General features: G+C 47.7%; 1 protein-coding gene across 2 annotated transcripts in view; it reads right to left on the minus strand.

Annotated features, from left to right (window-relative positions):
- Positions 1–8,244, minus strand: part of LOC123994223 (fibroblast growth factor 16-like) — a 56,569-nt gene extending 48,325 nt beyond the window's left edge. For both annotated transcript variants that reach the window (XM_046296761.1, XM_046296760.1), the window contains exon 1: positions 7,550–8,244. In XM_046296761.1, coding sequence (XP_046152717.1) covers positions 7,550–7,823 — 274 coding nt within the window. In that variant the 5' untranslated portion in view covers positions 7,824–8,244. The remainder of the gene's footprint in view (positions 1–7,549) is intronic.
- Positions 8,245–13,638: the final 5,394 nt, after the last annotated feature.

Here is a 13,638-nt window from a genome sequence, read left to right on the forward strand (position 1 = left end):
GCTCAGGGCTAGCTTCGTGGCTGGGTCACTCGGTGGCAGCTGGCTCAGGGCTAGCTTCGTGGCTGAGTCACTCGGTGGCAGCTGGCTCAGGGCTAGCTTTGTGGCTGGGTCACTCGGTGGCAGCTGGCTCAGGGCTAGCTTCGTGGCTGAGTCACTCGGTGGCAGCTGGCTCAGGGCTAGCTTCGTGGCTGGGTCACTCGGTGGCAGCTGGCTCAGGGCTAGCTTCGTGGCTGGGTCACTCGGTGGCAGCTGGCTCAGGGCTATCTTTGTGGCTGGGTCACTCGGTGGCAGCTGGCTCAGGGCTAGCTTCGTGGCTGAGTCACTCGGTGGCAGCTGGCTCAGGGCTAGCTTCGTGGCTGGGTCACTCGGTGGCAGCTGGCTCAGGGCTAACTTCGTGGCTGGGTCACTCGGTGACAGCTGGCCCCGCGCTAGCTTTGTGGCAGGGTCACTCGGTGACAGCTGGCTCAGGGCTAGCTTCGTGGCAGGGTCACTCGGTGACAGCTGGCTCAGGGCTAGCTTCGTGGCCGGGTCACTCGGTGACAGCTGGCTCAGGGCTAGCTTCGTGGCTGGGTCACTCGGTGGCAGCTGGCTCAGGGCTAGCTTCGTGGCCGGGTCACTCGGTGACAGCTGGCTCAGGGCTAGCTTCGTGGCCGGGTCACTCGGTGACAGCTGGCTCAGGGCTAGCTTCGTGGCCGGGTCACTCGGTGGCAGCTGGCTCAGGGCTAGCTTCATGGCCGGGTCACTCGGTGGCAGCTGGCTCAGGGCTAGCTTCGTGGCTGGGTCACTCAGCTGGCTCGCTGTGATGATCAGGAGTAAAGGTCCAGGGCTTAGGCAGGAATCCGGCGTTGTAGTGGAGAAACTGTCTGATACTGTCTGATACTGGCAAGTATTATCCAGGCTAAAACAAACAGCTGGTGTCTGTGCAGAGGGTAAAGGCCGCTAGCAGTGGCTGACAATGACTAAATAGCTAGTCGCTAATTAGGTGGTTAGCTTCTGATGGAGGTTCTGGTTATAAGGAATAAGAAAAAATATATATTTTTTTAAAGCGGATCCGTTATCGCATTGGGTGAGGCGGGTTACCTGAAGGTATATTTAATTTTAAAAAATGGAAAAGAGATTGAAAATAAATTGAAATATTTGGAGAAAAAAAGACGAAAAATACAAAAGGACACGAGAGGACGACAAAAACACGTCTGCACTGCTACGCCACCTTGGAAAGTTTGATACAGTTCATTGGAGAAGTTGAGGCACTGAGGAATGCGCACTGACCATCCAGAGCTTTCAGAACCCTAGAGGGGAGCTCCTGAACACTCAGTGCTCTCTGAGCCACGGCTCGCTTTCAGGTGGAAACCTGTAAGAAAACACTGAACAGACGACAAAACATTGCAGAGCTTTCAGAACCCTAGAGGGGAGCTCCTGAACACTCAGTGCTCTCTGAGCCACGGCTCGCTTTCAGGTGGAAACCTGTAAGAAAACACTGAACAGACGTCAAAACATTGCAGAGCTTTTGCGAAACGGGGACGTTATAAGGTGCAACTCTGAGATCAGCCGTCCAACTTCTGGAGAGCAACAGTGTTTAAAGCTCGATAAGTCTGTCTTAGCCTGGGTGACTAGCCTGGGTGACTGGCCTGGGTGACTAGCCTGGGTGACTGGCCTGGGTGACTGGCCTGGGTGACTGGCCTGGGTGACTGGCCTGGGTGACTAGCCTGGGTGACTAGCCTGGGTGACTGGCCTGGGTGACTAGCCTGGGTGACTGGCCTGGGTGACTGGCCTGGGTGACTGGCCTGGGTGACTGGCCTGGGTGACTGGCCTGGGTGAGCAGCCTGGGTGACTGGCCTGGGTGACAGGCCTGGGTGACTGGCCTGGGTGACTAGCCTGGGTGACTGGCCTGGGTGACTGGCCTGGGTGACTGGCCTGGGTGACTGGCCTGGGTGACTAGCCTGTGTGACTAGCCTGTGTGACTAGCCTGGGTGACTCTGGTATAAAGTAGTGCGCTATATAGGGAATAGGGTTCCATAGGGCTCTGGTCTAACGTAGTGCACTATATAGGGAATAGGGTTCCATAGGGCTCTGGTCTAAAGAAGTGCGCTATATAGGGAATAGGGTTCCATAGGGCCCTGGTCTAAAGTAGTGCACTATATAGGGAATAGGGTTCCATAGGGCTCTGGTCTAAAGTAGTGCACTATATAGGGAATAGGGTTCCATAGGGCTCTGGTCTAACGTAGTGCACTATATAGGGAATAGGGTTCCATAGGGCTCTGGTCTAAAGTAGTGCGCTATATAGGGAATAGGGTTCCATAGGGCCCTGGTCTAAAGTAGTGCGCTATATAGGGAATAGGGTTCCATAGGGCCCTGGTCTAAAGTAGTGCACTATATAGGGAATAGGGTTCCATAGGGCCCTGGTCTAAAGTAGTGCGCTATATCGGGAATAGGGTTCCATAGGGCTCTGGTCTAAAGTAGTGCACTATATAGGGAATAGGGTTCCATAGGGCTCTGGTCTAAAGTAGTGCACTATATAGGGAATAGGGTTCCATAGGGCTCTGGTCTAAAGTAGTGCGCTATATAGGGAATAGGGTTCCATAGGGCCCTGGTCTAAAGTAGGGAATATGGTGCCATTTGAGATGTAGCCAATGATAGGGACTGAGAGAAACAGATGTAGCCAATGATAGGGACTGAGTTGTGGACAGCTGATCTCAGTCGTTATGTGGTGCAGAGAGAAACAGAAGCTCCCCACTAGTTCTAGATGTTTCTCTTTATGGTCTTCGTCCCAAATGGCACCCTATAATTCCATTTATAGTGTGATACTTTTGACCAGAGCCCATAGACAGAACACATTGAATGTTTTCCCACAGTATTTGGTCTCTACCTGAAGCCTGAACAGGGATGTTTTCTAATAGTTTATATAAACTGTGGATAAACACTACCACAGCTGATGCAGAACTATAACACAATACAGATGTTATTAGTGTTTAACGTCCGGCCCTCCCCTGGCCAGGACACGACAACACCTGGGCATGTAGTGTAGTGCACTATGTCATGTAATGTAGTGCACTACTTTTGACCAGGGCAATAGGATGCAAACAGCCTCATCCTGCTCCCTAATTCTCTACGATGATGCTGCCAGGGAATGAAAGACCAGCTCTCTCTCTGATCCTCTACGATGATGCTGCCAGGGAATGACATTTTTTAAATGTTTAATTTCACCTTTATTTAACCAGGTAGGCTAGTTGAGAACAAGTTCTCATTTGCAACTGCGACCTGGCCAAGATAAAGCATAGCAGTGTGAACAGACAACACAGAGTTACACATGGAGTAAACAATAAACAAGTCAATAACACAGTAGGAAAAAAAGGGGAGTCTATATACATTGTGTGCAAAAGGCATGAGGAGGTAGGCGAATAATTACAATTTAGTAGATTACGACTGGAGTGATAAATGATCAGATGGTCATGTACAGGTAGAGATATTGGTGTGCAAAAGAGCAGAAAAATAAATAAATAAAAACAGTATGGGGATGAGGTAGGTGAAAATGGGTGGGCTATTTACAGATGGACTATGAACAGCTGCAGCGATCGGTTAGCTGCTCAGATAGCAGATGTTTGAAGTTGGTGAGGGAGATAAGTCTCCAACTTCAGTGATTTTTGCAATTCGTTCCAGTCACAGGCAGCGGAGTACTGGAACGAAAGGCGGCCAAGTGAGGTGTTGGCTTTAGGGATGATCAGTGAGATACACCTGCTGGAACGCGTGCTGGGTGTTGCCATCGTGACCAGTGAACTGAGATAAGGCGGAGCTTTACCTAGCATGGACTTGTAGATGACCTGGAGCCAGTGGTTCTGGCGACGAATATGTAGCGAGGGCCAGCCGACTAGAGCATACAAGTCGCAGTGGTGGGTGGTAATAAGGTGCTTTAGTGACAAAACGGATGGCACTGTGATAAACTGCATCCAGTTTGCTGAGTAGAGTGTTGGAAGCAATTTTGTAGATGACATCGCCAAAGTCGAGGATCGGTAGGATAGTCAGTTTTACTAGGGTAAGTTTGGCGGCATGAGTGAAGGAGGCTTTGTTGCGGAATAGAAAGCCGACTCTTGATTTGATTTTCGATTGGAGATGTTTGATATGAGTCTGGAAGGAGAGTTACAGTCTAGCCAGACACCGAGGTACTTATAGATGTCCACATATCCCTGTTCAGCCCTCTTCAGCCCTGTTTATCCCTGTTCAGCCCTCCCTAGCCCTGTTCAGCCCTCCTCAGCCCTGTTCAGCCCTCCCCAGCCCTGTTCAGCCCTCCCCAGCCCTGTTCAGCCCTCCCCAGCCCTGTTCAGCCCTCCTCAGCTCTCCCCAGACCTGTTCAGCCCTCCTCAGCCCTGTTCAGCCCTCCTCAGCCCTGTTCAGCACTCCTCAGCCCTGTTTATCCCTGTTCAGCCCTCCCCAGCCCTGTTCAGCCCTCCTCAGCCCTGTTCAGCCCTCCTCAGCCCTGTTCAGCCCTCTTCAGCCCTCCTCAGCCCTGTTCAGCCCTGTTCAGCCCTCCCCAGCCCTGTTCAGCCCTCCTCAGCCCTGTTCAGACCTCCTCAGCCCTCCTCAGCCCTGTTTATCCCTGTTCAGCCCTCCCCAGCCCTGTTCAGCCCTCCTCAGCCCTGTTTATCCCTGTTCAGCCCTCCTCAGCCCTGTTTATCCCTGTTCAGCCCTCCCCAGCCCTGTTCAGCTCTCCCCAGCCCTGTTCAGCCCTCCTCAGCCCTGTTTATCCCTGTTCAGCCCTGTTCAGCCCTCCCCAGCCCTGTTCAGCCCTCCCCAGCCCTGTTCAGCCCTGTTCAGCCCTGTTCAGCCCTGTTCAGCCCTCCTCAGCCCTGTTCAGCCCTCCTCAGCCCTGTTTATCCCTGTTCAGCCCCCCCCAGCACTGTTCAGCCCTGTTCAGCCCTCCCCAGCCCTGTTCAGCCCTGTTCAGCCCTCCTCAGCCCTGTTCAGCCCTCCCCAGTCCTGTTCAGCCCTCCCAGCCCTGTTCAGCCCTCCCCAGCCCTGTTCAGCCCTCCCCAGCCCTGTTCAGCCCTCCCCAGTCCTGTTCAGCCCTCCCCAGCCCTGTTCAGCCCTCCCCAGCCCTGTTCAGCCCTCCTCAGCCCTGTTCAGCCCTCCTCAGCCCTGTTCAGCCCTGTTCAGCCCTCCCCAGCCCTGTTCAGCCCTCCCCAGTCCTGTTCAGCCCTCCCCAGCCCTGTTCAGCCCTCCCCAGCCCTGTTCAGCCCTCCCCAGCCCTGTTCAGCCCTCCCCAGCCCTGTTCAGCCCTCCCCAGCCCTGTTCAGCCCTCCCCAGCCCTGTTCAGCCCTCCTCAGCCCTGTTCAGCCCTGTTTATCCCTCCCCAGCCCTGTTCAGCCCTCCTCAGCCCTGTTTATCCCTCCCCAGCCCTGTTCAGCCCTCCCCAGCCCTGTTCAGCCCTCCTCAACCCTGTTCAGCCCTCCTCAGCCCTGTTTATCCCTGTTCAGCCCTCCTCAGCCCTGTTTATCCCTGTTCAGCCCTCCTCAGCCCTGTTCAGCCCTCCCCAGCCCTGTTCAGACCTGTACACCACCGGCTCTCTCTGTCTGTCTCTTTCCCCATCTCTCTCTCTCTCTCTCCTCATCTCTCTCTGTCTCTCTCTGTCCCCATCTCTCTCTCAATTAAATTAAATTCAAATTCAATTCAACTCTCTTTCTCTCTCGCCATGTCTCTCTCCCTCTCTCCTCATATCTCTGTCTCTCTCATCACTCTCTCCCCATCACTCTTTCCATCTCATCACTCTCTCCCCATCACTCTCTCCCCATCTCACTCTCTCTCCATCTCACTCTCTCTCCATCAATCTTTCCCCAACTCTCTCTTTCTCTCCGTGGCAGGCAGGCAGTGAGCCTAACAGAGAAGCTGCACCTGCAGAATGACTGCATGGACAAGAGATGCAGAGAATGTGCATGTTTTCTCTGTGACCTCATGTGTCTGTGATAGTGATTGGAACCACACCTCCAATGATTCGTATTAATAGTAGAATTAGGAGAGAGAGAGCCGGTATGGTCCCTTTGAACCAGTTAAACAGAGAACCAGACCATTGCCTGTCCAGTGTTCCCGCGCCCCGCTGAGGGTGGGTTGGACGGGGGAGGAAGGCATGTGGCTGTCCTGCTGACTGGATAACACACACACACACACACACACACACACACACACACACACACACACACACACACACACACACACACACACACACACACACACACACACACACACACACACACACACACACACACACACACACACACACACACACACACACACACACACACACACACACACACACACCAGAAATCCTTCAGCAATATGACTAATCACATTCTGAGAAGTGGGCCATAATAGGAATCAAATGGCCTGCAGTAAAATCCTTCTGTTACCGGTTCAATATATAACACATCTTCTGTTACCGGTTCAATATATAACACATCTTCTGTTACCGGTTAAATATAACACATATTCTGTTACCGGTTAAATATAACACATATTCTGTTACCGGTTCAATATATAACACATATTCTGTTACCGGTTTAATATAACACATATTCTGTTACCGGTTAAATATAACACATCTTCTGTTACCGGTTCAATATATAACACATCTTCTGTTACCGGTTAAATATAACACATCTTCTGTTACCGGTTAAATATAACACATCTTCTGTTACCGGTTCAATATATAACACATCTTCTGTTACCGGTTAAATATAACACATCTTCTGTTACCGGTTAAATATAACACATATTCTGTTACCGGTTCAATATAACACATATTCTGTTACCGGTTCAATATATAACACATCTTCTGTAACAGGTTAAATATAACACATATTCTGTTACCGGTTCAATATAACACATATTCTGTTACCGGTTAAATATAACACATATTCTGTTACCGGTTAAATATATAACACATCTTCTGTTACCGGTTAAATATAACACATATTCTGTTACCGGTTAAATATATAACACATCTTCTGTTACCGGTTAAATATAACACATATTCTGTTACCGGTTCAATATATAACACATATTATGTTACCGGTTAAATATAACACATATTCTGTTACCGGTTCAATATATAACACATCTTCTGTTACCGGTTAAATATAACACATATTCTGTTACCGGTTCAATATATATCACATCTTCTGTTACCGGTTCAATATATAACACATCTTCTGTTACCGGTTAAATATATAACACATCTTCTGTTACCGGTTAAATATATAACACATCTTCTGTTACCGGTTAAATATAACACATATTCTGTTACCGGTTCAATATATAACACATCTTCTGTTACCGGTTAAATATATAACACATCTTCTGTTACCGGTTAAATAGGACACATCTTCTGTTACCGGAAAGACAGAAAAAGCTGCTGCTCTATCATCAAAGGCATGTCAACTGCTTGTGAAAGGAAACCCGGCAAATAAATAACCAGGTGTCAAATTTAAAAGTTGTTGCAAAAGATGTTGCTCTTGGTCTTTGTGCACAAAACCAAGTTCACATGCAACTGGTGGAAGCTTACCGAATCTGCTGTGGTCCTGTCTTGTCCCGTACACGGTCCCGTTGGGGAATATCTCCAGCTGGAATCCGGTTCGACAGTACAGCTGCCTCCGCCGCAGAATCCCTTTAAGGTGCTCGAATTCCGTCAACGAGCCTCGCTGTAACCTCCCCTCGATCTGTCCCAGCCTCTCATCCAGTAACCCCGCTGGCGCCTCTGCCAAGGGCATACTTCCTAGTGCGGGGAAACTCTGTAAATCCAAGTCGAGTGTCCCTAGAAAGCCCCCAACCTCCGACATGGCGCACAACTGAAGGGATCTGTTAATGCAATTAAAATGTCCGTTGAATCAAGGAAGTTTATCGTTCAACATAGGAAGTCAAATCCCGTGCGCAAAAAAGCCACGAAGGTATGCAACCCGGCGTAATGCGTATTTCACCTCCTCCTCAACTTCGGTAAATCGGTTCCTTTATTTAATGACGTGTCCTTTACTACTCATCACTTAGATTAGTGTGTTTATCAAACGGACAGGCTGGTTATATACATAATGGCTTTTCAAATGCAAGCCACGCCTGGCTGGCATCCCCGCTTTGCGTGCCGCATCATGAGTTTACTGAAAAAATATATCGTTTCATTCCAACTTTGATTATTGTATGATGCTGCTGTAGCCTTTGTGCTTTTCGCTCTGGCCTCGTCCTGATGCCGCTGTAGGATCACTGGTCTTCTGATCTGTAGCAGGACAACCTCCCTGCTCGGCTCTCTGTGTCTTTCTGCTGATAAAACCACCACGGAACCAAGAGCAGGAAACTGGTGATAGTTTGTGGTGCATTGAAATAAGGAACAGATTCCGGAATGAAAGCCGCAATCATCATTAAAAAACGGATGGAAGTTGACACAGAGCTGATAAACTACATGTTTCAGTGCATCATACTACCACATTCAGAATCCATCCACATAGAACTCGTAAAAGACCTCTAAACCGCTTTACGTCGTATCACTATATCACTTCTATCTCAAACGGCACCGGTGACTCTGTTATTTTCCCTCTGAAGAAAAAGTCAAAGAGAGGTTTCCTCATGTCTTGTGCGGATTTCAAACAGAAAAGCTCCGTTCAACTTGGTCCCATTTTATAGCGGTGTCAGTCAGTCAGTCAGTCAGTCAGTCAGTCAGTCAGTCAGTCAGTCAGTCAGTCAGTCAGTCAGTCAGTCAGTCAGTCACACTCACCGTTAGTCAGTCAGTCAGTCAGTCAGTCAGTCAGTCAGTCAGTCAGTCAGTCAGTCAGTCAGTCAGTCAGTCAGACCATGGTGCTTGCCTACGGAGCTGTGAGGGGAACGGCACCTCAGTACCTCCAGGCTCTGATCAGGCCCTACACCCAAACAAGGGCACTGCGTTCATCCACCTCTGGCCTGCTCGCCTCCCTACCACTGAGGAAGTACAGTTCCCGCTCAGCCCAGTCAAAACTGTTCGCTGCTCTGGCCCCCCAATGGTGGAACAAACTCCCTCACGACACCAGGACAGCGGAGTCAATCACCACCTTCCGGAGACACCTGAAACCCCACCTCTTTAAGGAATACCTAGGATAGGATAAGTAATCCCTCTCACCCCCCCCCCCCTTTAAGATTTAGATGCACTATTGTAAAGTGACTGTTCCACTGGATGTCATAAGGTGAATGCACCAATTTGTAAGTCACTCTGGACAAGAGCGTCTGCTAAATGACTTAAATGTAAATGTCTTAAGATATTGATGAGGAGGTAATCCTCTCTCTTCAGATAGTGATGAGGAGGTAATCTTCTCTCTTCAGATAGTGATGAGGAGGTAATCTACTCTCTTCAGTTAGTGATGAGGAGGTAATTCTCTCTCTTCAGATAGTGATGAGGAGGTAATCCTGTCTCTACAGATAGTGATGAGGAGGTAATCCTCTCTCTTCAGATAGTGATGAGGAGGTAATCCTGTCTCTTCAGATAGTGATAGTGATGAGGAGGTAATCCTCTCTCTTCAGATAGTGATGAGGAGGTAATCCTCTCTTCAGATAGTGATGGTGATGAGGAGGTAATCCTCTCTCTTCAGATAGTGATGGTGATGAGGAGGTAATCCTCTCTCTTCAGACAGTGATGAGGAGGTAATCCTGTCTCTTCAGATAGTGATGGTGATGGGGAGGTAATCTTCTCTCTCCAGATAGTGATGAGGAGGTAATCCTGTCTCTTCAGATAGTGATGGTGATGGGGAGGTAATCCTGTCTCTTCAGATAGTGATGGTGATGGGGAGGTAATCATCTCTCTTCAAATAGTGATGAGGAGGTAATCGTTTCTCTTCAGATAGTGATGAGGAGGTAATCCTCTCTCTTCAGATAGTGATGAGGAGGTAATCCTGTCTCTTCAGATAGTGATAGTGATGAGGAGGTAATCCTCTCTCTTCAGATAGTGATGAGGAGGTAATCCTCTCTCTTCAGATAGTGATGGTGATGGGGAGGTAATCCTCTCTCTTCAGATAGTGATAGTGATGAGGAGGTAATCCTCTCTCTTCAGATAGTGATGAGGAGGTAATCCTGTCTCTTCATATAGTGATGAGGAGGTAATCTACTCTCTTCAGTTAGTGATGAGGAGGTAATTCTCTCTCTTCAGATAGTGATGAGGAGGTAATCTTCTCTCTTCAGATAGTGATGAGGAGGTAATTCTCTCTCTTCAGATAGTGATGAGGAGGTAATGGTTTCTCTTCAGATAGTGATGAGGAGGTAATCCTCTCTCTTCAGATAGTGATGAGGAGGTAATTATCTCTCTTCAGATAGTGATGAGGAGGTAATCCTCTCTCTACAGATAGCGTTGAGGAGGAAATCGTTTCTCTTCAGATAGTGATGAGGAGGTAATCCTGTCTCTTCAGATAGTGATGAGGAGGTAATCCTGTCTCTTCAGAAAGTGATGAGGAGGTAATCCTGTCTCTTCAGAAAGTGATAGTGATGAGGAGGTAATCCTCTCTTCAGATAGTGATGAGGAGGTAATCCTCTCTCTTCAGATAGTGATGGTGATGAGGAGGTAATCCTCTCTCTTCAGATACTGATGAGGAGGTAATCCTCTCTCTTCAGATACTGATGAGGAGGTAATCCTCTCTCTTCAGATAGTGATGGTGATGAGGAGGTAATCCTGTCTCTTCAGATACTGATGAGGAGGTAATCCTCTCTCTTCAGATAGTGATAGTGATGAGGAGGTAATCCTCTCTCTTCAGATACTGATGAGGAGGTAATCCTCTCTCTTCAGATAGTGATGGTGATGAGGAGGTAATCCTGTCTCTTCAGATACTGATGAGGAGGTAATCCTGTCTCTTCAGATACTGATGAGGAGGTAATCCTCTCTCTTGTGATGGTGATGGGGAGGTAATCCTCTCTCTTAAGATATTGATGAGGAGGTAATCCTCTCTCTTCAGATAGTGATGAGGAGGTAATCCTGTCTCTTCAGATAGTGATGAGGAGGTAATCCTCTCTCTTCAGATAGTGACAGTGATGAGGAGGTAATCATGTCTCTTCAGATAGTGATGGGGAGGTAATCCTCACTCTTCAGATAGTGATGGGGAGGTAATCTTCTCTCTTCAGATAGTGATGAGGAGGTAATCCTGTCTCTTCAGATAGTGATGGTGATGGGGAGGTAATCCTGTCTCTTCAGATAGTGATGGTGATGGGGAGGTATTTCTCTCTTTTCAGATAGTGATGAGGAGGTAATCCTGTCTCTTCAGATAGTGATGAGGAGGTAATCCTCTCTCTTCAAATAGTGTTGAGGAGGTAATCGTTTCTCTTCAGATAGTGATGAGGTAATCCTGTCTCTTCAGATAGTGATGGGGAGGTAATCCTGTCTCTTCAGATAGTGATGAGGAGGTAATCCTGTCTCTTCAGATAGTGATGAGGAGGTAATTATCTCCCTTCAGATAGTGATGAGGAGGTAATCCTCTCTCTACAGATAGTGTTGAGGAGGTAATCCTGTCTCTTCAGATAGTGATGAGGAGGTAATCCTCTCTCTTCAGATAGTGATGAGGAGGTAATCCTGTCTCTTCAGATAGTGATAGTGATGAGGAGGTAATCCACTCTTCAGATAGTGATGAGGAGGTAATCCTCTCTCTTCAGATAGTGATGGTGATGGGGAGGTAATCCTCTTTCTTCAGATAGTGTTGAGGAGGTTATCCTGTCTCTTCATATAGTGATGAGGAGGTAATCCACTCTCTTCAGTTAGTGATGAGGAGGTAATTCTCTCTCTTCAGATAGTGATGAGGAGGTAATCTTCTCTCTTCAGATAGTGATGAGGAGGTAATCTTCTCTCTTCAGATAGTGATGAGGAGGTAATCCTCTCTCTTCAGATACTGATGAGGAGGTAATCCTCTCTCTTCAGATAGTGATGAGGAGGTAATCCTCTCTCTACAGATAGTGATGAGGAGGTAATCCTCTCTCTTCAGATAGTGATGGTGATGAGGAGGTAATCCTCTCTCTTCAGATACTGATGAGGAGGTAATCCTCTCTCTTCAGATACTGATGAGGAGGTAATCCTCTCTCTTCAGATATTGATGGTGATGAGGAGGTAATCCTCTCTCTTCAGATACTGATGAGGAGGTAATCCTCTCTCTTCAGATAGTGATGGTGATGAGGAGGTAATCCTGTCTCTTCAGATACTGATGAGGAGGTAATCCTCTCTCTTATGATGGTGATGGGGAGGTAATCCTCTCTCTTAAGATATTGATGAGGAGGTAATCCTCTCTTCAGATAGTGATGAGGTGGTAATCCTGTCTCTTCAGATAGTGATGAGGAGGTAATCCTGTCTCTTCAGATAGTGACAGTGATGAGGAGGTAATCATGTCTCTTCAGATAGTGATGGGGAGGTAATCCTCTCTCTTCAGATAGTGACAGTGATGAGGAGGTAATCATGTCTCTTCAGATAGTGATGAGGAGGTAATCCTCTCTCTTCAGATAGTGACAGTGATGAGGAGGTAATCCTGTCTCTTCAGATAGTGTTGAGGAGGTAATCCTCTCTCTTCAGATACTGATGGGGAGGTAATCTTCTCTCTTCAGATACTGATGAGGAGGAAATCCTCTCTCTTCAGATAGTGATAGTGATGAGGAGGTAATCCTCTCTTCAGATAGTGATGAGGAGGTAATCCTCTCTCTTCAGATACTGATGAGGAGGTAATCCTCTCTCTTCAGATACTGATGAGGAGGTAATCCTATCTCTTCAGATAGTGATGAGGAGGTAATCCTCTCTCTACAGATAGTGATGAGGAGGTAATCATCTCTCTTCAGATAGTGATGGTGATGAGGAGGTAATCCTGTCTCTTCAGATACTGATGAGGAGGTAATCCTCTCTCTTCAGATAGTGATGGTGATGAGGAGGTAATCCTCTCTCTTCAGATACTGATGAGGAGGTAATCCTCTCTCTTCAGATAGTGATGGTGATGAGGAGGTAATCCTGTCTCTTCAGATACTGATGAGGAGGTAATCCTCTCTCTTCAGATAGTGATAGTGATGAGGTAATCCTCTCTCTTCAGATACTGATGAGGAGGTAATCCTCTCTCTTCAGATAGTGATGGTGATGGGGAGGTAATCCTGTCTCTTCAGATAGTGATGGTGATGGGGAGGTATTTCTCTCTTTTCAGATAGTGATGAGGAGGTAATCCTGTCTCTTCAGATAGTGATGAGGAGGTAATCCTCTCTCTTCAAATAGTGTTGAGGAGGTAATCGTTTCTCTTCAGATAGTGATGAGGTAATCCTGTCTCTTCAGATAGTGATGGGGAGGTAATCCTGTCTCTTCAGATAGTGATGAGGAGGTAATCCTGTCTCTTCAGATAGTGATGAGGAGGTAATTATCTCCCTTCAGATAGTGATGAGGAGGTAATCCTCTCTCTACAGATAGTGTTGAGGAGGTAATCCTGTCTCTTCAGATAGTGATGAGGAGGTAATCCTCTCTCTTCAGATAGTGATGAGGAGGTAATCCTGTCTCTTCAGATAGTGATAGTGATGAGGAGGTAATCCACTCTCTTCAGATAGTGATGAGGAGGTAATCCTCTCTCTTCAGATAGTGATGGTGATGGGGAGGTAATCCTCTTTCTTCAGATAGTGTTGAGGAGGTTATCCTGTCTCTTCATA

This window comes from Oncorhynchus gorbuscha, linkage group LG13 (assembly GCF_021184085.1).
Source record: "Oncorhynchus gorbuscha isolate QuinsamMale2020 ecotype Even-year linkage group LG13, OgorEven_v1.0, whole genome shotgun sequence".
Taxonomy (NCBI): Eukaryota; Metazoa; Chordata; class Actinopteri; order Salmoniformes; family Salmonidae; genus Oncorhynchus; species Oncorhynchus gorbuscha.